Genomic DNA, 25350 nt, shown 5'->3' on the forward strand with positions numbered 1-25350 from the left:
CTCACTTCAAGATTTTGTACCCTCTAGAATGGGCTGAAGTTTTCTTGGGCTGAGCAAGCAGTGCACTTGTTGTCAACAGTTCCTTATCCTTCTACCCCAGTATCCCTGAGGAAAAACTCTGGAACTCCACATGTAACACAAGGACAGACTTTCATTACAACTGAACCAACAAATAAACCCCAAAACCGAAAAACCAAGACCTGAAGAAAGCTACTGAAAACAGTTTGTTTTATTTCCAGGATCAAATATTACAATAGGACATTTACATATATTTATAAAAAATGCAGCAGTTGTGTATATAGATCAGAGGTTTCCTTGAGTTTGGTCCCTCCCAGCACAGTGAGCTGAAATCTTCCAAATGAATCCTCTCCCTCCTCCCACGTGAAGTTCGACATCACTGAAGAAGAAAGCGACCGTTGTAAAAAGTTGTAACTTCAAACTGGACGTTCCCCAGTTCGAGGAAACAGCCTCATTTAAAAAAAAAAAATCATCTGTCCTAGAGTGTGGTGTCTGTGATGAGGCACCACGTCTCTGAGCTGAGTTTTACCCAGAGGTTCTTCATATAAATCTGGTCTATAAAATAGCACCTCGTCCCCTGCTCTGCAGACAGTTCCTGGATCCTCCCGTGCCTTAAATCTCAGCATCATTTCACAAGCAGTTACACAATGACTTTTCTCTGTACTGCAGACACTCACACAGCAACTAAAGCCAGTGACCAAGTCCTGGATTTCTGCCATCACTCACAAGGTACCCATGGAAAACCCTGGATAATCCCAAGGCAGGCTGAGGCACCGGTGCTGAGTGCTGCGCTCTCCGACTAAAAACACGTGTGTGTATGTACATATGGCTCTATTTATTGGGAGTGGACAGACACCAAGCATCTCAGGGACAAGAGGAGACAGGAATAAAAGTCATGGCAGAAAGGGTATCCATTAACCTTCCCAGCTCCAGATCCAAACACGCCCGTGGGCACTTCCAGCAACCCAGATGGCCAACACAGGGCTCAAGGTCAGTTTGCTTTGTCTTTGAAACAGGAGCTGTTCGGTTTGTAGAACATAATTTGTTAAAATAAATAAATAGAAAGGGTGAGGGAGAGCAGAGGCTGGATCTGAATCTATTAGAACAGCCAGACAAGGCACAGCCAGTTCTTATGGGACAGCGACTTTGCTCTTCCCCCACCAGAAGCACATCTCTGCCACCCCTTCTCCTCTTGGAATACAAGACCACCTGTTTTATCAACTTGATCAAAAAGGGGTTAAACCAGAAGAAAGTAGTGTCATTTAATACAAACCAAAAAGGAATAAAAATTAAGTGACAAGTTCCTGAAATGACACAGATCTTTCCACTTGCACCGACACTCCCGCACAGGTCTCTATGTTCATAATCTGGTTTTATGTGGTTTAGACAAACAACCACAAACACCACGTTTCTGCATCTCTGCAGTGTTTGGTACCTGACAAAACACAGCCCAAGTGATGCTTTGCCCCCAGAAGAAAAGAATATTGGTTTTAGTTTAGCCCTTGTTGCTCGAGTCCCCATGAACAAGCTCAGTGCTCTGGGAGGAACAGGAATTCGAGACCCTTCAGCAGGGAGGTGGAGTTATTAAAACCTGAACTAAACCCAGTTTCTGCAAGGGTACAAACCACAGCACTGGCAGAAGGGGAAGCTGCAGAAGCTGGTGCAGGTGAGTGAACAAATTTGGTAATCTTTAGAAAACATGGCTCTGAAGGACGTGGACCTTGTGAAACACAAGCTGGACAGAGCAGAGGTGTCACCTCCCCGTAACAGAGAGGCAAAAGGTCAGGGAGCTCTGGGAGGAGCTGATGGAAAATTCTTGTTTAAATCTCCTTAGGAACAACAGTACCTTTGAATGCCTTTTATAGTCCACTATACCTTACAAGGCTATGTGCACATACTGGACATTCCTTTAATACTGGTGGTGTTAACAGAGCTGATTTATCAGGAAAAGCAACACACTTCAATGTCAGAAATTGTAAAAATCACAGACCTTAATTCAAAGCCTAACAAAAATAACCCAAGTATGACCAGAAATGTTTGGCACAGCCTTCACCTGCCCTTTTGACATCATGCTGTGAGGCTGAAACTGGTCAATCAGCTTGACTTAAGAGCATGTGGCATCAGGAAGATCCAAAATCCTTCTGGGGGCCTCTGAAGGATCACAAGTAGGAAGTAAATGTGTCAGCAGCACCTGGCAGGGAAAGCCAGTGCTCATTTCACTTTCTGTTTGTGAATCCAGGCTGTGACTGGGACTATTGGACATCAAATCCCAAAATGAAGCCCTGTGGGGTGAAGAGCACAGGCAGAGGAAATAGCCCTGATGAGTTCTCTGCCCAGAAAAGCCTCCACTGCCTACATGCACTGCTGCTCCTCCAAACCCAGCCCTCGCAACACCACATGCAAATTCTGACCAAGCAACACCCACCTGAAGCCACAAACCACAGCCATTAAAGGATTTGTTTCCTTTGTCCTTTGTATGTCAACATCTTATTTCACAACCAGACCTAGCGCATTTTTTCCAACCTGCCAAGGGCAGTTTGAGCTGCAGATTTCACATCCAGAAGTGACTGTTGCAAAGGCTCTTTGAATAGTGTCCAACCAGCCCTCACCTTTGCTGCTGTCCCAGCCACAGCTTGGTTCATGTTTTCACCCCCGTTCCTCAGGACAGCAAAACACATCCTCCCAAGGGCTTCAACGGGGATGAAGATCTGAAGGGGTTGTGTCCTGGCTGGAGCTGGTTTTTAACAGCTTTCAGCCCCCACAGCACAGCTGACTGACATGTGTGCCACAGCACTGGGTGTTATTTGGGTTGGGAAGAAGGGAGAGAGGGGAGAGGAATGAAGGGAGAAAAGAGCCACGTGTAGGGACACACATTCCCTAAACATTCTTTTCTCTGTCTCTTGCTCTCGAAGCAAAGCAAAAGAAAACTGATAGAAAAAACACATTGTGCCACAGAAACCAACAACAACAACAACAAGCCAGAATCATGATTTCTCGGAACAGAACAAACTACTAGAAACCAAAAGATGGGAGAAAAATCCCACTTTCAGTGTAAATCTTCAACTTCATGTTCTTCTTTCCCTGCTAGAGCAACTCCTGGTGTCCTCACAGAGCTCACAGCCCAGTGAGTATGTGAGTACACACCAGGGAGGGGCTGGGGGAGAGAAGCTGCTCATAAACCAGACCTGGGAGTGAGAGGGCAGAGTCAATTCTGCACATCTAACTGCAGGAAAGCTGCTGTGGGACAACATTCCCAGAGGGGATACAAAGCCAAGCCTGTCCAAACTGAGCTAGGCCTCCACCAGCCAACACAGCCAAGCAGCCACAGTGCAGAGAGGACCCTGGAACCACCAAGGGTGCATGGGCAGGAGAGCAGGGAAGGTCCCTGTGCTCCCACTGCCCAAGGGACACGAGGGGCTGTCACTCTACACCTGTTGGGTTCTGCCTCCTGTTGGCAGCCTGCCTTCACCTGCCTGGGGCTGACCATGGAGGAACAGCAAACACTGAATTATTCCAACTACACAGCTGCTTCAGGAAGCACTAGATCTACATGGAAACACAAATTATGGACCTGGATATCCCAGAAACTAAGGGATCCTTCAGTCCAGAGGTGCCACTGCTGCTTCACAGGCCAAACACAACCCCCCTTCTCCTCTGCTGCCCTGGCACCTCACTGTCCCACACTGGGAGCTGCTTCCATGACAGGGTGTCTTTACAAACCAAAATGCCATCTGGTGATACTGATCAGGAAACTGTGGTCAGATTTTGCTTTCCTGACACTACATCCTGCAGTAGAATGCAGCCAGTGTTCGTGCAGAAGGGAAATCAATTTATACAACTGCATGATTACATGTCAAACCCAATTATGAGCAGAAGACAGCCGTGAGCTCAAATCCTTCTGGGGAACACAAGACATTTTCTGTGATTCCTCACATTTAAAGGCTCCTAAGTATCCAGGCTAGTATGAAACTAAAGGCAAAATATCTTGAAAAAAGTTTGAACATGGTAGATTTCTGACTACTGAAGTCTTTAACATGTACAATCATCTGAGAGTGGCAGAAGAAGTCAGCAGTTATGGCAGGTCCCAGCTGCCCTTCTCCTCACTGAGGAAGAGGACATCAAACTGAGTTTTTAGTTGTAAACAGGTAAATTCACCAACCACCCTGATGGCTGTGCTGGTTAACTCCTGAAACACCAACTGATCAACAGCTCCACGTCTACAGAAGACACTGGAGGAAAAACAGGGCACTGACTTCTGGTGCCAACCTCCAGAGCTGAAAGGAAAGCCCAAACAAAGGAGCAGCTTTCCCATGCAGCCCCCCAGCCTTAGAGGTAAGTGACAGTAGATGAACATGGCAATAGAATAAAAATCATCACAGAGAGTTCAAGCCACCAGGCTGGGAAGCTTTTTCTGAAGCATTAATTTGTGCCAGTCACTCCTGGGAAAGCCAACCAAGACACTGTGCCAAGGAAAAAAAAAGGCCAACTAACTGTCAAGTCTGTGGCAGGTGTTTTCAGAGTCCAAGATCTCCACAGTATCACCTTCTGTAATCATTTGCAAAATCCTGAGAGCAAGTAAGAAGACACTTTGAGGATGTTGGGAAGAGAACCTGGAAAACCCACCCACTCCCACAAAGGAGTCAGTTCTGCTCCAGCAGTGGACACACAGCTTTCCCTCTGGGCCAAGCAGTCAATCCCAAATAGAGCACAGCTGGCTTTTTTGGGGGGGTTGGTTGGTTTTTTTACTATGTCCACTGGCAGTTTAAAGTAGGAGGAAAACATGAAGTCAACCTAGTTTTTAAATTAGATGGGGGCAGAGTACTTTACCACAGCTCAACCCAACTCCTTCCCAAAACCAGAGTGTTGGGTAAGTGAACCCTTGAGAAGGCTGGAAGGTTAATGGACACCTTTCATGTAGGGAATCCAAACAAAGGAAAGACTGTCCTGAAGATTACGCTCTCTCCTTAGAGAGATGACTCAGTGCCTTATCACACACTCTTTTCAAAAATAAATTAAACAAAACAGATTTAAGAATAGCAGCGAGAAGGGTTTGTGTATTGTGGCCACTCCAAGCTTCAGCACGCCGGACACACCGATCACCGATCACTTTATCCCAGGGAAGCAGAGGGAAGATGTTCCTCCCAACGCTCTCTGCAGCTGAGAAAGAAAATAAAACTCTGAGCACTCTCATTTGGTCAGTAGAGCAGGAGAAGGGAGGAAGAGAGAGGAGAAGGGAGGAAGAGAGAGGAAGAGAGGGAAGGGCCAGTCAGCTGCCTGTCTGATTCCAGCACTGCAATCCTATGACCCTTAACTGCATATTTAACAAGTCGGTGTTCCAGGCAAAGGGAAGAGGGGAGGAAGGCTGGGAGAACTCAGGCCACAGTGCTAATTCCTTTCCTGCACAAAGACAGTCTCTTGAGGACACAGGCCTGCCTCCTGTAACGTGATCTCATAGTCCAGGTGGGAGAGTTTCCTCCGGGGGAAGTTGGTGAGCAGTTCAAAGCGTTCGTTGGGGTATCCTTTGGACTGGACGTGTTTCACGAGGGCCTGGAGAGAAAGAAAGGCAAAGGAGTGTCACAGAATCCAAAAGAGGAACCTAATACATGTAGGATAAACTATACATAATAGGACATTAATGCAAGAAATAAAAAAATTAAAATTTGCAAATAAAATAAAAATTTGGAAAAGTGGAAAAAAATTGGGAAAAAATTGAAATAAAATCTGAAAAAAAAAGCCTTAAATACCCCCAAATAAAAGCCCCCTCACTTGTTTATCAGATATTAATCCTTATCCTAAACCTAAATGTTACCAAAGAAGCATTTTTTGTGAGGAAGCACTGGCCAAAATAAATGCAATACTTTTACTCATTTTTTTTTCTTGCCTTCAAGAAGCAGGAGGGTTTGGGGTTGTTTGACTTGTTTTTGTAAAGCTCTTTTCAACTCACTGACTTCTCTGCCTACAGTGGTAACTGGGACAGGATACAGAGGGCATTGGGATGAAGGGGCATCAGTCTCACAATCTAATAAGCAGAGGCATCAGGAAGAGCTCATGTCCTTGCTGTGATGAGAGAAATTTCCCAAGTTGATCAGGAAATACAGCAGATAAGAGCAAAAATTAGGAATAGAGAAGTAGAGACGGGAAGAAGAAAAGGGGGGATACTGCAAAGAGCAAGACACAGGCAGAATGAAAAGCTGAAGCTTTTTTAAGAGGGGGGGGAAAAAAGACAAATGTCTTGTATGCAATAAAATAGAAAGTGTGAAAAAACAGGGGGAGTTTCAACACTACTGTTACATAGTTTTGGTGGATAACTTATGCCAGTAAATTCCAGCAGCCTGCAGCACTCTTCTGGAACAGGTTACCCAGAGAGGTTTTGGACTCTTGATCTCTGGAAGTGTTCAAGGCCAGGTTGGACAGGGCTTGGAACAACCTGGTCTAGTGGAAGGTGTTCCTGCCCATGGATGAGCTTTAAGGTCCCTTCCAACCCAAACCATTCTGTGATTTTATGATGGAAGGGGCTCCTGAAGGACCCAACCTCTGACCTAACCCACTCTTGGAAGCTTGCTGCTTGCCTAGAGATCCAGGATGTCACTGGTATGATTTTGGTGGGATTATCATCACAGTGTTCCAATATAACAATGACAGAGGCATTTCTTTCCCAGAGATGCACGGTGAGGAGAGACAACACACACAAGCTGCCCCAGGGGCAATTTCATCTGGATATTAAAAAGGAATTCTTTATCATGAGAGAAATTAAACTTTGGAGTAAACTTCCCAGAGAAATAGTGCCATGTCCCTTGCTGGAATTATTCTGGACTCAGCTTGAGAGGGCCCTGTACAAGCTCATCTACAGTCCTGCTTTCAACAGGGGGTTAGAGCAGGTGATCTCCAGGGATTCTGCTCAACCTGGACTTTTCCAAGGTTTGATGAGTGCAGAACAGACAGGGAAGGACCTGCATGGAGGTTTCCTCCAAATTCCTCAAAATCCAAAGCCTTTGGCAGGAGGAGACTGTTCCCCAACCTCCTCCTTCAGCAGGATTGGTCTCCAACTGACTTTGCAGATTACAATGCCTGTGTCTGATGGGGAATGCAGGGAAGTGGGCTGACTTCCTTCTCAGGCAACAAGGATGATCAAAATTCCTTTATGAACCACTGGATTTAAATATTCAGCCAAGTTTCCTGCCCATATCCCTCCCTGTCCCCTTTACAAGCCAGTCTTTCCTGCACACCTGAAGCACTTGGCAAACAAAAGGTACTCAGGGGGAGCTGAGCTGCTGAACAGAGTAAAGTCAACTTAATTTGTACATAATGAACAACTGCTTCTGTGAAAAGGGGGGAAATGGGATTATGGTAACACTGGAAGCATAAGCATCTCCTGGAAACAAGAGCATGTAAAGAAGCCACACTTGATTGATAACAACACAATGATTAAAAATAAAACACTTTTAAAACCAGCCAGTACTGGTGGATATCATCAGTTAAAACTCCTGAAGTGCAACTGTCTCCTTAAACAATTTCTTTTTCTAGTTCTGGCCAGTTTTAAAATGGAAAAAATCATCATGGAAATGATGCTCACAAAGAAACACCTGAGACTCAAATCTTGATCTGACTGAAACGGCTTTAGAAGATCATATGAGGTGAGCACACAAGCTGCCTGCTCAGCTCTGCAATCAAAAGATATCTTTACCCACAAACCTTGACTCAGCTCAATTCCTCTGCTGACTGTAGAGTAGAAAGGAAATCACATGCTGAGATAAACTTCCTTTAACTTCAACAGTCCATAAAAGGAGTCAAACCAGAAGGCAGGATTATCAGGGGATATCTCAGTATCACACCTATGTACTGCCTAAATAAATCCCTTAAGTGTTCAAAAGTGCTACATGTTTAATAACACACACAAATTTACTTAGCAGGCTGCTTTCAAAAAGCAGTTAAGCTTTTTTTTTTTCCCCCATTTATTTTCAAGCAGGAGAGTTAAGAGCATGAGCTTAGGACACTGTACATTCCTAAAGTGCTGCAGACTAGGTGATAACCTCATTTTCTGTATGAGATAGGAAATCTGCACAAAATCCTTTTGAAGAGGTGTCCTTTTGCCTTCCCTAAGATTATGAGGCTGATTACACAAAAATGAGCTTAACTGGCCACCATGCCCTGAGAGCTCATGGCTAACAGGAACACAGTGACCTCTCAGCACACTGCTTCCAGGCAAGCACCCACAAAATCTGGATGGAAATGCCATCCACATCGACTTCTCCAAGGGAAGTGAAGCCAAAGCACAGCTGAAACTGTGAATTCACCATGAAACTGAAATTAATATTGTAATGAATTTGCTTGGGGAGAACTTCCTCCAAAGTCTGCCGTGTCATCCATGCCCAGAAGGGAGGGTGGAAGTATGATGGGAGTGATGGAGAATGAGAATGAAGAGTTTTGCTTCTGCTTTTACCAACCAAACTTTTCCATTTAGAAACAAGGTCCCACAAATGAGTGAGCTGAGGGCGTTTTATGGTAATTAATCATTAATGCAGAAGCCACTTAGAGCCACCACAGAATGGAAATGAGCAGTTTGGGGATTAAGGAAGACACTGGAGTGTACTGGGAACCCAAGCAGCAATGGCAACACACAGAGTGAGCAGGGTCTGCTGATCAGAGAGGAGTGACATGGAACACAACAGAAGGACAGTGCAAGCACTCCCTGGACAGACCTCTTCCACTAGATCTGATTTCAGCAGTGCCAGAGGTACAGTAATTCTGCAGGTTCAGCCCTCCTCTACTCAAACAAGGATTCCCATTAACTCCACTCACCAGAAGTTTAGCTTGTTCGGGCAGTGAAACTTGTTCCCTCTTTCCATCTGGATACCTCAGCATCAGCTGTGCCTTTGGTCCTACACAAAGGAAGTTACTGCAAGTTAACAACAGGACTTGAGTTGAGTTCTTGTGTAGATTTTAGGTGCGACAGCACAGCAGGGTTAGGGACTGCAGACAAACACAGGGTTCCAGTCTGTGAAGATGTATTTCTGCCACAGGCACTTAAAATACACCCTTCAAACTCAGGACTCTTCCAAAACAGTGGTGACTGGAACCAGTCAGTGTGCCCAGAGCACGCTGCACCTGCATTACACCAGTGTGTGCTTTACTCCTGGGCAAGGTCTCAAAGTAAGAAACCTGAGCTCAGGGACTTGGTCACAGCACCAACCCCGCCAGAGCCCAAGGAGTGTTTGGACAACACTCTCAGGGACAGGGTGGGACTGTCGGGGTGTCCTGTGCAGGGCCTGGAGTTGGACTTGATGATCCTTATGGGTCCCTCCCAGCTCAGGAGGTTCTGTGACACTATGACTAACTGGACTCTGTAGGCTGAGCCAAAGTGGTGCTGCTGCCACAGGGAATCACTGTCTGGTGGCAAGAAGTCAGTAAATCAGAAGAGATTCAGCTTTTTAAAAACCAGGGATGAAACCATGCCTGGCAGAGTATAAACAGTTTCAGAGAAAAAAAAACCCACAGCAAAAGCCAGGTCATGATAAAAAGCTTTAACTTACCATTCACATCCAGGCCCCGAAACGTACTCTCAGGCTTGTCCGGTGACTCCTCCGGCGTCCCCGCGTCGATGCAGGGCACAACTCTGTGGTTGGATGTCGTCCCAGGCTCAGTCCTTGCAGGGGCCTCAGGCTGAGGCCTCCGGCTCTCCTCTTTTTTATACCCCAAGTCCTTGTGTGGAGACTTCCTCAGCTTGGCAGGAATCTCCGATTCCTCCTCCTCCTCAGAGCCGCAGACTGAAATAAACTCCTCGCTTCCAGAAAAAAGCTCTGACTCCGACTCCTCATCCGACCGACTCTCCTGCTTGGCCTGCGAGGAATCAAAATGTGTCTCCTGCAGGGAGGCTCTGATGGCAGCTTCCAGCTGGCTGTCCTCACTGGCATCGATGAGACTCTCCTGTGGAACGCAGGCACGACACAAATACATCAGGACCGCTCTTAAATATGCACTGAAAATCAAAAGGGCATCGGTCTTCCAAAGGGAAGCTACTAAACCTGTCAGGAAGAAACAGCAGGGAAAGCTAGTCATGCTATTATTAGTTAATGGCTTCTCCTTGGAGTTCTGCATGGAGTAATCCATTTTCCTCTCACACACGCTGTTAAATCCAAACCAAATGCTGAAAGCACGCACTGCGCAACAAAACGGCGATCCTGGGAGAAGGCATTCCCTGTATTTTTGCATGCCCTTGCACTAACTCTGTGAGTCTGTCTGGGAAATCAGTGGAGCTGGATAAAGACAGGCCAGAGTGCTCTTTCAGGTGCCTCCAGTCCTGCCAAAGGGCCTCATACTCACCGAGCGAGAGCATTTCTGGGGAGGGCTGGTGGAATGCCCGTCCAGCTGGCCATGCTCACTCAGGAACCCAGTCACTTGGTCCAGGAAAGAAGTCACATCCAGCTGGTGCCACTCCACGAGCTTCTGGCCTGGGGAACAAAAGGCATCATGAAACATCATTTCAGCAAAAAATTGCAGTTCAGTGGTCAAACACACCAACTCACTGCTGCAAGAGTCCGCATTTGTGGAACTGCAGCTTCCCACAGGCTACCACCTGATAATTATGGAGCTTCCTCCTTCCACTCCCTTGAAAAGGGACAGACACAAATACAGACTCAGTTTATTTCCTTCTTTTCTTTATACCTACAGGAAAATGAGCACAGAATGGTGAATTTGTCTTCAAAATGAATAAACACCAAACCACTTGGTTTATGAAGAAGTACTTCTACATTCTTGCTAAATTGATTCCAACCCTTGGCAAACAGCATTTGTTCCCAGAAGTAAAGTGGTAAGAAGAGTATCCTAACTTCAGTTGCAACATTAAAAAATATATATATTTTTGGCTGGTTTAAATCAAACACGAAGAAATCTCAGCTTTGATCACAGACATTATTATTTCAGTCCTTAGAAGTAGGAGACCAGACAAGCATTATATGACCTGACAGCTGCATTATATGATGATGAAAGAAGGTGTTGGGATACAAAAGAAAAAGTAACACTTTTGAAAGAACTGGAGGGAGAGGCAGAAGTCTGACTGTTCAGGTAAAAACTGCAAACAAACAAACAAAAAACCCCCCAAACAACAAACCTGAAGCCAAAACAGCATTTCAGAATTAAGATGCATTTTAAAAAGTCACCACTGAGCCTCACAAAAATAGTGTGGAAGGAGCAGGAAGCCGATTCATGTAGTGCTTACAAATATTGTGGCTTATTCATCATATGATTTCAAGAAGCTTTTAAAAGGAGAGTTTAAAAAAAAAGAATTAAATTCAGAGTTTTGCCACCAGGTGGAACTATTTTCACCTCCTAAGCAAAGTACTTGCTAAGCTTCAAATACACGAGATTTCTGCAGGTTTGGGGTGTTTTATTCCCTTAGTTCCTCCAGAACTGTGTCACTGCTTCAGCAACAACAAGGTCTCGCAGAGATTCTTCAGCTGAAAGTAACACCAACTGCAGTGGAAGGTATTCCAGCCTGCAACTGCCAGTCCTCCCCATGGGATAATAACTCCAGGTAACCAACTGTGACATGCCTTACCTGTCCTGGGATCCAGGATGGAGACATAAGGGAAGTCTGCTAATTTATAGAACTGGATGTACCGCTGTCCTTCCTCGCTGTCGTGGTACACCTGCAAAACACCACGTTGGGCAAATCAGGGAGAGGGAACACAAACTGTGCCTTGAAAATGCACCAAGTTTTTCTCTTGTTTTACAGTATAAACTACAAAAGGTACAAACAGTTCTCAGTAACTGTGACAAGCTGAAAATGTGCCTCCACCTCTCCATGTATTAGAAGCTACGCGGCAACACCTCGACTGCACAGGTGAAAGGCAGTTTATGCATTCAAATGCATATCCCTGAATTACATCTACATCCATAAACTACACACACTCCATGACACACATCATCTCTGCAAGTTCAAGAGAATTCCATTATGCCATTGCATTCAAATAAGTCCTTTTTATTTTTTTTTTTACTGTTCCATCTACCAAGACCCCAAGTCACTCACAGATCCAGCCCCATTCCATTCCTCACCTGCCAAAAAATGAAGTGGTCCCGGATGATGTTCTTCACGGCCTCGTTGCTCCAGACATCGCGGTTGAGACACTGGCAGGCAAAGTCTTGCACGTTCTGAATGTTTATCATGAGCCACTTGTTCTGCATCTGACCACACTCCTTGGCCTGGAAGCAGAGAGGAAAGCTTTGTGAGATCAGACTGAAGAGCCAGACACCACCAACGATCAGAGATGGCTTCTAAAACTGCCAGACCTTCCACCAAAACCCTTCCCAGTGAGGAAGATGGACAGAGCTAGTGAGAAGGCATCCACAAGACAGGAGGCAGGGCTGAAGGATCTGCTTTAAATGAGCCTGGCTGAATTACAGAATCACATCGATGAACAGAGCTGCTGGATTTCCAACAAGCCAAGCACAGGGTGGGAAAAGCAACTCAGAGGGGGGACACACATGGCGATGCTGAATAAAGTATTTATTCAGGAAAAAGTGTAGTCAGTCACACTGGTCTGACAACAAAGACCTGCTCAGTCTAAAGATAAACCCGTGGATCATCTAGTTAAATAGGCTGCATAATTGACAGAGGACTTTCATTAATTCAACAGGACCACTTTGCTGTTTTCTTTTTCCTCTCCCAGTTTTGAGTTACTCCATGACTGTCCAACTGCCCAATTAGGCATCCTTTCTTGATGCTCCTTATCCAGACTGCAAGTGGGGAGGAAGACAAGAAGGCGCAGGAAGAAATCTTACTGGTTTGAGTCACAAAGCTGGCACTGTCTGATTGCCTGGTTAATGGTAGGAGTTTGATCAAGAATGTAATTCTGATCGCTGAACTGTCATACCTGTTGAAAAAAAGAGGGCTAGATCAACAGCAGGAATGCTCTTACCACCTGGAAAGACTGGAATTGGCATAGGAACTCCCTTTGCTTTCAAAAATATATATTTTTAAGTTATGTTCACCATCCTGCTGGTAATGTGCTGTCAAGGAATTCAAAAGAAAAAAAATTCAGAGGAATCAGGATGTTATGCAAGATTTTGCTGTTTTGGGCACTACTGTGTTCCCCAAACCAAAGTTTTTACTTTTGAAATGAATTTTAGCCATTGTAGCTTGGAACAGTCAGCCTGTCCACTGCGTGACAGACAGACAAGTGAACCCCCACACACTCAGCTTCACCAAGGCAAGAACCTCAGCCAACAAAATCCATCTGCATGGCCAAGTGCCCTGCAGAGACAGCTTCTGTTTCACTCAAAGGAAAAAAAAAAATGAATGTAGAAGCATGGAACAGTCCTGTTCTCAAAAGGGGCCTCCCACTGACTACTTACCACTAATATCACACTGCCAGAATCCACCAGGTCACCAGGTGAGAAAAATGGGGCAGGTGACATTTAAGTAACTGGTAAGGGTCTTAAATACTGTCATCATGCTTTTATTTAAGACTTGTTTTGAGCTAACTGTGGGTTTTGAGAATTTAATCTAGGAAATCAGTTTAAGACAAGGCCTAGAGGTAGTGCCCAAAAATATAGGGAACAAAAATCCTTATGTTACTTGAGTCAATTGGATTGCCTTGGTCCTGTGTCCTAATCTAATCTGTATTGGATTAAAAGAACAAACTCAAAAATATATAATTAGAAAGCTGAAAAGTGCATCTCGCTCTTCTGTACTTTGTATACTTTTCAATATTAATAAAAACCTCTTGCTCTACCTCTCCTCTGTCCAGCTAAAAGTCCTTTGAAGGATGGAAGCAGGAAATTCCACACAGAACATTTGCAAAGATGAGTTTTCACCTGTAGAGCAGGTAGAGCATTTGAAACTACTTTGAACTTTCTTCCAAAAACAGGCTTCAGATTTACCATTTAAAAGGACACAGTTAAACTGCTGCTATCTCACACCCACAGCTCTGTTCTTACACTGCTCCTGGGATTCTTCAGAGGGGGTGGAAGGAGAAGAGTGTGGGGGGAAGAAATGCTGAGGGTTTGGAGATTATATAGGTGGGTCATCTGGTAAGTGACAAAAGAACAAGGCTCAAGAGCTGCCTTGTGTATCCCAAAAGCTGCCTGATGGATTTAGATCCACTGTTTCCATCCCCAACTGCCCCCATTCTCCTCCCCCTTCGATGGACAAAGGCCAGGACCAGGCACTCAGAGAGCCCACAGACAGGGCACTACAGAACAGCCACTCTGAGAGCAGAGCCAGTGGAACTCAGATGCAAAAACCAAACCAAACCACCCCAATCTGTCCTAAGTCTGCCTTTACCCTTTCCCAGCCACATTTTTCATCTCTACAACTTAGAGCAGCAAACTGGTCAGACCATCTGTGAAACAAGTCTTGTTTTACACCCAGTGCTGGATCTCACTGCACAACCTCTGGCTCTTGCAATAGTAAAAATAACAAGTTTTCTTCTCATTTGACTTCTCTGAACATATATGGTTTAAAAATGTTGGGGTGGCTCAGCTTTGTGGAAATGCAATCCTCCTTCCAGTCAGCAGGGAGAAGAAGGAAGTAGAGCCAAGCATCTTGTGACCCTCTGGACATCTCTGTGATTCAGGGTGGAAGATAACAGGTGACAGAGAGTCAGAGCAGGAGATCATCCAACAAGAAATCTCCTGTTTGTGCCACACTTACACCTCCTGCCTGGGGCAGGGCACAGATCCTTTCTCCAAGCAGCCACTCCTGTGCCACAGCTGTACCTGCAGGCCATGCTGACCCAAACCAGGACAGAAGCACCTTATGCACCACTAGAACACAGTGACCAGATCAGCTTCCAAATCATTGCTGTTTGTTAAGTAGCAACAATTAAAAAAAAAAAAAAAATCAGTCACAGCTGTGAAGCAGGGAGCAGCTAGAAAAGGCTTGACTTGTAAAATGGGCAAAAAAATCACAGAGACAGACTCGAAGCTCTGCACCGTGACATCCAGTCACTTCAATGAATCCCTAATGAGTGTTAAACACAGAACTGCACACACCAGAACCACCCCCTCCCTCAACAAGAAAGGTAAACTAAGGCAATTCAGTGTGTAGCCCCCAAATTAAATCATCTCTCACGTCACATGCACGAAGGGAGAACACCTGCAGTTCCTGAAAGCAGTCTGAGATGAGAACTAAACCACTGTTCTCTACCAAGCATTTTTGGGGTGCAATTTGTTTATTGTGCTCAGGTGAATTATTCCCAGCAGATTCCACACTAAGGAGAGAACTCTGTTTAGTTTAGTTAATCACACACTTTACAAGTACTGTGATCATAAGTTGTTCTGCATGTGAAGCACAAGGCATCTTCACATACAGCAAGTTAAAAAAAACCCCAATGTCATTCAAAGTTTGAATTTTTTTCTTCAGTGGAAGTTAATCTCACCTACTCCTAAAGCTTGTATTACTGAAAAAATGAAAATGAAATGGCAACTTTTTGGACCTTACTGACAACAAAAACCCGAAGAGGAGCAACAGACCACGAGCAACAAAGATACATGAAAGCATTAATAAGACCAGATGCCACCACTCTTGCCAAGTTTGAATGAAGTCCTAAATCCTAAATGATTCCATGATAAATGCACATGGCTCAAGCCTGGCTGAGCATTCCTGCACAGCCCTCCACAGGCTGGAACACACCACACACCAACCATGGTAAGGAAACCCCACTTACATTAAAACTGAACTACAAGAGCATCAAAATGACAGTATTTAGTTTTTTGGCACTCTGGAATGTGATGAGTATCTCTGATTTATCCTTTGGTTTATATATGTTTCTCTCAGCGTACAGAGAAGGGAGAAGCCAAGAGCAGCTTGCTAGAGATGAATTTTGAGAGACTCTGGTCACTGAGGCCCCACACTGCCCCAGACTGAAGCAGCAGAGCAGTCTGCAGTCCAAAAAGGTAAAATGCAAGCGGGCGACACATTGAGAAGACAAAGAGTTTTACTGCAATGAAGCTGAGGAGCGTCAGAGTGAAATGAAGGGTATCCCATGGGACAAGGAACTGTACAAGAACACACACCAGAAAGTGCACATGTCTTTAGAGAGGAGCTCCTGCACAGAACAAGGTGAGTACACACAACCCCCTTCCCCACTCCCAGCCCACCCTTCCTTTTTTTTTAAGTTTCAAGAGTGAATCAGAATGCAGAGACTTTAGGACAAACAAATCCATCAATCAGTTGTTTCACTCTCTGAAACTACTTTTGACTGTGATAGATGCCACAATTAACATTGCTAAAGTCTTGATGTGTTTTCAACAAGACCTGAGAAAGGACCAGCCCACATCTCAAATTCCACAGAGGGCTCACAAGGAGCTCAGAGGGCACTCCCTGACTCTCCTGGAGCAGCACTGGTTGTTTCCATGTGAATTCCCATTACTGCTGCCTTTAACCACGTGTTTGGTGGCTTCAGCAGCAGCTCTGAACCCCAGGCCCAGGAGGTATCACCAGCTGGAAGACCTGACACACCTTCATTTGAGGTAAACCCTAAACCACAGATCACAGGGACATCTGAGCACCAAGTGCTTCAGGCTGCTCCTCTGCTTCCAAACTCCTTCCCAAGGCAGACACTGCTGTTCTCTGCCAGCATCCCTTCACACCTGGAATTTTGTTAGAAGATTAAATAGATGGAAGGCACCTCAGAACAGGAGAATTAGTGACAAAGCAACTGATCCCTGGTGATTTGGGAAGCACAAAAAGAGATGAGGGTAACAGGATGAGAGCTGGAGACTCAATAAAGGCACATAGTGTTTCATCAGAAGTTCTCCAGCAGTGCTCTAGTATTTGTGCACAGCAGCAGAGGCACATATGAAAACAAGGTAAATAATATTTTTTGTTCAGCTCCTGCAGTCAGTTCTCCAACATCTGTACTGAACCATTTGATCATTACTTTGCATTCTCATTAAATAATATTATAATAATAATCATTACCATCATCAATCTCAGCTATTCAAAGATGACCAGGAGGAAGTTCAGTAGTAACTGCAACTTCTGAAGGATATCTGGAAATTATGGGCTCAAAAAATGAAAACATATACCAATCTCCATATTCTCTAATCATTAGTTACGTTGCTGATCCACATCATAACAACTTAGGATGAGATCCACACATGCCTACACAGGCAAGAAAGGTGACACCTGAAATTATTGAAAGCCAAGTCCCCTGTATCTCTGGGATACTTTTCCCATCACTACCAGATGCAAAAGACACCCATTTTATACATGAGCAGGGCCTCTACTGAAGATAAAGCTGTGGTTTCATGGCAAAGCCACACTCAAATACTTTTAGTAGCTCAGGTATCAAAAACCACTCAGCTGTGTTAACTCCACCTGAGCTTCTCAGCAGGGCTGTGCTCCAAACTACCCTGCCCCTTGTGAAGTCCTTCCTCACCTATCCAAAGCAGTCCTCCTCCAGCTTTTTCTGTATCATTCCCTACGGAGATACTCCAAGGGATTCAATTTTTCCATTCTGATGGAAGTTCTGATCCCTTGCTCACCAAAGTCCTTCACCAGGTGTGATTTGCCACACTGATATTGAAACATAAGCAGGGGGCTCTACATGGTCATCATCAACTCCTGCTGGACTTGGTGGCCCTTCCAAGGTGATACCACCACTAGTGAAGTTCTTCAATGTCGCCAACGTTCCCATGCACAGTTCACCAAATATTTATCACTGCACAGTCTTTTGCAACCTCCTGACCCTCCAGCCACGGATCCCCCCATGCCAGCAGCCTGACACAGAGGAGCTGCACCCCCCCCTCTCAGCCCTCACCGTTTCAAAGCTGCCCTTGTGCATCAGGTCAATGGGAGGCCTGAAGAGATCTGCCAGCGTCGTGAGCTTCTTGTCCACGGCCCCTCCGTTCCGGAGCTCCTGCTCCTGCCGAACTGCACCGCCCCAAGAGGAAAGGAGGCTGGGTTAGACAAAGGACACTCACAGGGGGGATTTATGGTTGGCTGAACGCTCAAACACAAAACTTCAGCGCTAGGCGCAGGGTTAGACCCCACCAAACAAGATCAGCTGGTATGTAAGGGCAGAATCCCACCTGTCTCAGCTTTCTCTGACTTTAACTCTTAAAAAACATCTTAATAAACCTGAGTATCAGCAGAGGGGGGTCATATACCAGTATTTGAAAACAAATAAGTCAAAAGAAGCCATGACTTGTCCCCAATGATGCTTTAAAAGGGGAAACTGAGCTAGACTGTAGCAATGTAATATTTCTACCGTAGTGTTTCCATTACTTGACTGTGGGGCAATCCCACAGAAAAGAAAATCCAAACAGATTAAGTTTATATGGGGAAATCTCTTTGGATGTTTATATTTAATATCAAATCTTCCCACAATCAGCTCAAGGTACCACTGTCTTGGGTGAACAGGTTTTCAGCCTTGTTTATTCCCAAGTATCACACTTTGAATGTGTCTTTTAACTGCATCAGTTCCACCCAAAATAACACAGAACATATTTCCTACACAGACCTGATCATGTACAATAAAGATACACATGTACACAGCAGATACACAATGTATTTTGTTGAACCAAGTCATCTGAAATGGGCAATAACTATCCCAGGACCAAAAATCTTCCAGTGTGGAAGGAGATGCCAATGGGCCAAAGTGTACAAACCATGTCTGAGCAGACACAGAGGGGATAAAGTATCCCTGTGGAACAGGTCTAGGACACAGGAAATAAACTGGACTTTCATGGCCAGGGCTGCTTTTCCAGAGACAGACAGACAGGGATGTTCATCTATAAAGTTTTACCAAAAAGCATGACAATGTTTCACCATAAACCCTCACAATGAATTACATATTGTGCATCTTTAATGTCTTAGAGTAGAATCCCAGAATGGTTTGGGTTGGAAGGGACCTTAAAGCTCATCCAGTTCCAAACCTTGCCAGGGGTAGGGACACTTCCACTAGACCAGACTGGAAGATGGTGAGAATAAAAATTGTGATTCTGTAAATGGTGCATTTTCATTTACACAACTGCCAGTGATTTTTGTAGTTAATGAGTTCATTATTACTGCAAAACTCTCACCAAACCTATCAGGGGAAACAAAGTAATTATCAACACTTATTTTCAGTTTGGCAGCCCACACCTGTGTGGGAACATGGTCCCACTTGTGTGGGAGCCCAGGAGCAAGGGACAGGACAAGAGGAAACAGCCCCAGGCTGCACCAGGGGAGGCTGAGATTGGATATTTGGGAAACTTTCTTCACAGAAAGGGCTGTCCAGCCCTGGCACAGCTGCCCAGGGCAGGGGTGCAGTCCCCCTCCCTGGAGGGATTTTAAAGCCATGTGGATGTGGCACTTGGGGACATGGGTTAGTAGGTGGCCTTGGCAGTGCTGGGAGAATGTTTGGACTCGATGGTCTTGGAGGGCTTTTCCAACCTTAACGATTCCACAGTTACACCTCTGGAATACTCCAGCAACACCAGCAACAAGAACTGCACAACAGCCATAACTCAGCTGGGAAATATCTGCTGTTGTGCTGTCACAGTGATATTCTGTGAAACTTAATGGATTAAACAACAGCCAGTGCTTTGGCATTTGGAAATCCTGTGTATGAACAGACAGGGGCAAACAGCAATTCAAGTCATGAGAACCTCGTGTGTGGCCAAGGAAGAAGCCTCAGGGCTACTCAAATGTAATTCAAGTGTCAGAATGACCACTGCCTAGCCAAGAAATATTCTACTTGGGTGTTAGAGATTCTTCCCCCTTTTCTACTCCCTCTAGAACACAAAAAGAGGTTTTTTCAGAGTTAGCAAGAAAGTATTTGCCATATGAAAGCAGACAGAATATACCGTGATAATAATGATTCTCTAAATCTAATAATATTATTCAAAAAAACTTCTATACCACAGGCAATTTAAAAACCATTCAACAGCTGAAAGCTGTCCTGGCCTACAAGGGAAACAATTTTTCAATCTTATTTGAATTAAAAGTAATAAAACAGAACGTCAGGCTTACTGATCTAGAGACACTTACTGGTTTCTGTCTGAAAATCCCGAAAGCCATCGAATATGGAGCGCGCGGGTCTGCGTCTTTTAGGGGCTTAAAAAAAAATAAACAAAATTCAAGAGTTATGTCAGAAGTGCCTTATCAAAACAAACACATATTAGTACTTTCCATCACATGTGTGAGAAAACAGAACAGAGATCCAAAGCAGGGATGATGTGGAAGAAGAGGAAGGGACAGAGGAGGATGGAAACAGGTGGTTTGTAAATCCCGTTTTCCAACGCGTCCTGCCTCCAGCAAACCCTACCTCAGACACAACACGTGTATCAACAATACACAGATGTTTAAAGTCGTCTCCTTCTGATGGGCTCACCAAGACCCATCAGCACGTAGTGGCAGTGCTGTCACAGCATCACCATGTCACAAATCCAGTCAAGATTTTACCAAAGGCCTTCAAGTGGACAAAAATCTTTAAAAGATTAAACCCCATGAGAGAATGTTTTCTTTGTAAGGAAACACATTTGGTTTTTTTTCCACAATGCAGTTCTATTCTTTTCTAAACTCTCATTCTGACCCTGTCCCAACTTCTGTGGCTGGACTGGCAACAGCCACATTTTTCCATTAGATCCAGTGTCACTGTTTGCAAGAAAACCTTCAGAACTGAATATCTGCAGCTGGACAGAATGTCAGAAATAACACCCCCAAGTCCCACTGAAGTCCTAAGGTCCAGCACAACCATTGCACTCAGAATGAAAACAGAACTGCTCGCTGGGACTTGTTGCAGCTCTTTGTGTGCTTTACTATCAACTGAAAGCAGAACAATTTCAATACAGAACTTTCAAAGCCCAACTGCCACGAGACATAATAAATAACAAACAAATTAAATAAGACAAATACAATCTATACCCAGTGGAAGCATGTTGATACAGACTATCAGGGAAAAAGCCTGAATAAGGAACATGCTTGTGAATAACATCTCAACTCCAGTGAGTAACATCTTCACCCCGAGAGCTTAGGGACAAGCACAGCCCAACAAAGCCAACCTCAGAGCAACTTCAACTTAGCTGAGAACAGGAACTGAAGGACCACTTCAGCAAAAGCAGCATGTCCCTGCAAGCTCAGCCCCAGCCTGGCAGCACAGGTGAACAGGTTCTCAGCAGCCCAGGTAGCTGCTTCCCTGGTCATCCTTTGCCCTGCAAGACGGGATCCGTGTCTCTGGCAGAGCACAAACACACAGGATCACCTCTTCAACTGGAAGAACACCTGAGCTCACACCACCACCTCTCAATATGATGCTGCTGAAAACAGTAAGCAGCATCTCCCCTGCTTTGAGGTTAGAGCTGAGAAGACAAATGAAGCACCTCTCCAGGTTCAGCTACTTTTTCAGGCTGCTTCATGTTTGAAACATAAGTGGCACTGGTGCATCAGAAGGGCCAGGAGGGCATCACTGACCCAGGACCCCTCAGTTGGTGGTCAGTGACTGTGACTGAGATCAGTGTGTGACAGGTGGGTAGAACCTGACCAACCATTAGGGTCAGCAGATCTTAACCCTGCACCACTGAGATTCCTGAACCCACAGGAGCCTACACTTTGTCAAAAACTCTGTGTCAGGCCACAGGAACAAGTACAGAGCTTGTCTGTCTTCAGAGAGGCCTCAGCAGGTCACCTTCCTCTGGAACCACCTCTCAGCTTGTGCATCCTGGCTAAAGGCCTCTCTGATGTTGAAACAAAGGTTTAAGAGAAATCCAGTTCCCAGGTAAACCTGAAGCTTGGTCTCCTTCTCCTTTCTAACACAAGAACTAAACAAAGAAAAAAGGGCATTTCCTGTGGGTGTGAGACCACTTTAGTGACGAGCACTTGCATGGCCTTCCTTGATAAAAAGGGCGAGGTTCTCAATCCACTTGACATGGCAAAAGTGAGCCCAGAAATGGCCTGGTCAACACAGGAAGGACAGAAACAAGAAAAGTAGCTGCATGGTGCAGCTTAAAGAGCAAATTAAATTCCTAAATGAGAAATGGAGAAAGCTATGGGTAATAATCACACAGGTCACCCCTTCCTTTTGATCTTTCATCTCCCTAGGAAGCATGCATTTGTCCTCTTCATTTTCACTTCATTTTACCAAAGATTGAGCCAAGGCTCAATGTCTCATCCCAGCACCTTGAACACTTCCACAGCAGTGTCCCACGGTTCTGAACCCCCAGAATGCAGATGTGTACTTAATTAAGTTAATTGGCTGTTGCCTCACCAGGTCTCATGAAACAGGAGTTAGCAAAATTAGTACCTTTGGGAACGCAGCATCTCTCACGTGTGAGGTTTTCGATGCCACTGGTGTTACTTCTTCATATTTAGCAAGTTCTGGTTTTCTTTTGTCACTTAGCTCATCTCAATGTAAAGAAAACAGAAACAAAATAACAACACAAGCCTACCTCCAAACAAGGGCTCAGGCTCTACTAAAATTTCCTGCTTTTGAGGAATTGGAGCTCGTACTTCATCCCTATCAAAGGAGAAGAAAAAAAAAAAGATCAGAGAGATGGTAATATTTCAAAGGAATGTATAAACCACATTTCACTGTGCTCCAAAAGCTCCTGCAACTTGAACCAGCTAAGGATGCTGCTGTACCATTGCACAGAGTGAAGAGATTTGGGGTTAAAAGGGACCTCAAGAGAGCATCTATTCCCCCTCATGGCACTGCTGCAGGGCTTGGTACCCACTGCATCAAGTTCTGGCATGGATTACCTTTGATAGAAGATTACACAAACCCCTGAATGACTCGATCCCAGGCTTTGTCAATCTACTATTTAAATGCTTTTTCTTCTTTAATAACTTTGTTAGAACTTGGAAAAGTTCCTTAAAACTTAGCAAAAGCTGTTAATTACCCCATTTGTTATCCTCCTCTGATTATCTACATAGAGAACAAAAACTATTCTCTTCCTTATTACCAGCTTTCTTCTGTTGGAAGACCTTTTGCTTTCACTTAAAACCCAGAGCTCCCTGTTATCCAGAGGAAGGAAAACAAGATGGTCAAAATGCCCATTTCCCCCATTTCAAGCAATTCTTTGCTCACATAACTGGGCTCCCTCACATATCAACAGCTCAGTTATGGTTGCAGAGATTTACAGATAATCTGAAATTGCAATTAGGATAAGAAAGGGAATCACAAGGGCTCTGAAACATCACTTAACTAGTGCAGTTAGCTGGCCCTTGGATCTGTGTGGAGGAGGACATGGGTTCATCCACTGCTACATCCTGTCTAGGAACTCCCTCTTTCCTTGGACTCTTCCAAGGTGTACAGTGTGTACTTGATGGTTCTTGGCTGTGCAGGTTTCAAAAAGTAACTCAGAATGTCAGCAGGATGCAGTAACCCTGCTGTTAACCTCCACATCTTTGGCTGTAACCCTGCTGTTAACCTCCACATCTTTGGCTGCTGTGTGCAGCTGGTTACTCTCCATTTGCATATTTACTGTTCTCTGTTCTTAGGAGGAACACTAAGCTGACCAGCACCTGGAGGGTGTCAAGTACAAAAAAGAAAGTATTCGAAGAAAAACTTCAACCTTAAGTCACTAGTGTGCCAAAAGTTGTCTAGAAATAAGAATGCTAACACCTATAAATGCAGAGTTTTACCTTCCATCACCTGTCAAAGGTTCAAGCAGGAAGACACTTGACATGACCTAAAAAAGTCAGTGCCACAACAACTGTTTACATTTATACATGTGCTTCAGAAGTATGAAGGGGAAGGCTTTTCCTCTGTCTTTTTCCCCAAAGTGGACGATTTTCATAAAGACAAAAGCCTGGCCAGGTTTAATTTACAATATTTAATGAATGTGATTTATACCAACTCATTTCCACTGAAAACATTCCATTTGTCCCAAACAGACTCATCAACAGGCAGCAACAAAAGCCTTTCTGCCATGGTCAAGTGGAAAAACTCTTCCCTTTACAGGCATCTGATGTGCAAGACACTGATACAGATGTTGTAGCTGCTGATTCCTCTGCACACTGGTAGACATGGTCTGGCCTTTTCAGTGCAAGACAGGGATAAAACACCTCCAAACAAACAAAAGCCAAACAAAAAAGCAAACAAAAACAAACAAAAAAACCCAGGTAACAAGTGACACAGTGAGACAAAACAGCCTCAAGCTGTGCCAGGGGAGGTTTATACTGGATATTAGGGAAAATGTCTGCACTGAAGGGGTTGTCAAGCACTGGCACAGGCTGCCCAGGGAAGTGGTGGAGTCACCATTGCTGGAAGTGTTCAAAAATCGTGTCATTGTGGCTCTTGAGGACATGGTTTAGAGGTGAGCGTGGTGGAGTTGCTGGGTTGACAGCTGGACTTGATGATTTTAAAGGTCTTTTCCAACCTCAACAATTCCAGAATTCCATAAAATGGGACTAAATCATTGTAAAGTAAAATTTCCAGAGCAATTTAGAAGTGAGAATCTCTTATTACTGGATCCTCACTTTAATGTCCTGTGCTTTGTTTGTAAAAAAACAGCACGTGTAAGCTACAGAAAACTTCTGAAGCACAACACAAGAGGCTAATTTCTGCTGGTCCACAAACCGAGTTACGTAACAACTCCATTTACCCAGCACAGCGTTGGAGCAATCAATTTAGCAGGGACCAAAGCAGCAGGTACTGCAGGGAGCTGGGGGAAGGTGAGGAGTGACAGCTGCCCTGTCTGCTGTGCCTGACACTGTGACATTTTCGGGCCAGACGTCCCCCAGGTACGTACTCGGTGTGCGGGCGCGCGGCCGACACCCCCGCCGAGCTGGTGCTGGGCTCCTCTGCAATCCCTCCACCATCCAGGAACATGGTGACAGCCATCTCCAGGTTATTGTTGCAGGCCTCCAGCATGTGCTTCCCCACGCTCTCGCTGGCACCTGCAATGCCAAAGGAAAATTAAAGGCACCCAGAACAGCTTTCTCTCTCAAAGCGTTAATAATTAGGAAGAGCAGTTCATCAGCTGCCATTTATCCCTGAAGTACAGCTATGGAATGAGAAAAACATACATTTCTCAGGGGGAGGGAAAGCCTGCACAGAGGACAGCCAGACTTCTTCCTGATGGCAACAGAAAATCTAGTGGAAGCCATCTGAGGGGTCTTCTAGAGGTCAGACCTTTTCCTGGTATAATTTTTCCTGGTATGTGGATCTGTTGGAGTCCAGAGGAGGCCATGGAGATGCTCCAAGGGCTGGAGACCCTCTGCTCTGGAGCCAGGTTGGGAGAGCTGAGGGTGTATAGCTCGGAGAAGAGAAGGATCCAGAAGACCTCAGAGCCCTTTCCAGGGCCTGAAGGGGCTCCAAGACAGCTGGAGAGGGATTTTGGACAAGGGCCTGGAGGGACAGAACAAGGGGGAATGGCTTCCCACTGAGGGCAGGGTTAGATGGGATG

At 45.0% G+C, this 25350-nt stretch overlaps 1 protein-coding gene across 1 annotated transcript; it reads right to left on the reverse strand.

Moving 5' to 3' along the window:
- Positions 1 to 211: 211 nt before the first annotated feature.
- UBXN7 (UBX domain protein 7) lies at positions 212 to 24843 on the reverse strand. Its single transcript, XM_029963689.1, has 10 exons — positions 24694 to 24843; positions 22390 to 22457; positions 19994 to 20059; positions 17781 to 17893; positions 12070 to 12216; positions 11573 to 11663; positions 10339 to 10466; positions 9549 to 9942; positions 8818 to 8897; positions 212 to 5565 (listed from the first exon to the last, which is right to left on the reverse strand). The coding sequence occupies exons 1-10, from the start codon at positions 24813 to 24815 to the stop codon at positions 5404 to 5406; spliced, it is 1371 nt and encodes a 456-aa protein (XP_029819549.1). The 5' UTR covers positions 24816 to 24843; the 3' UTR covers positions 212 to 5403.
- Positions 24844 to 25350: the final 507 nt, after the last annotated feature.

Source organism: Manacus vitellinus, unplaced genomic scaffold, assembly GCF_001715985.3.
Source record: "Manacus vitellinus isolate BGI_N305 unplaced genomic scaffold, ASM171598v3 scaffold_60_pilon, whole genome shotgun sequence".
In the NCBI taxonomy this organism is placed as follows: domain Eukaryota; kingdom Metazoa; phylum Chordata; class Aves; order Passeriformes; family Pipridae; genus Manacus; species Manacus vitellinus.

Coding starts and splice junctions, on each gene's coding strand:
- UBXN7 (XM_029963689.1), bottom strand. CDS start 24,815: ATGCTGGAGGCCTGCAACAATAACCTGGAGATGGCTGTCACCATGTTC. Junction 20,060..22,389: donor GCCTGAGCCCTTGTTTGGAG/GTAGGCTTGTGT, acceptor TTTTTTTTTAAG/CCCCTAAAAGACGCAGACCC. Junction 9,943..10,338: donor CCCAGAAATGCTCTCGCTCG/GTGAGTATGAGG, acceptor TGCGTTCCACAG/GAGAGTCTCATCGATGCCAG.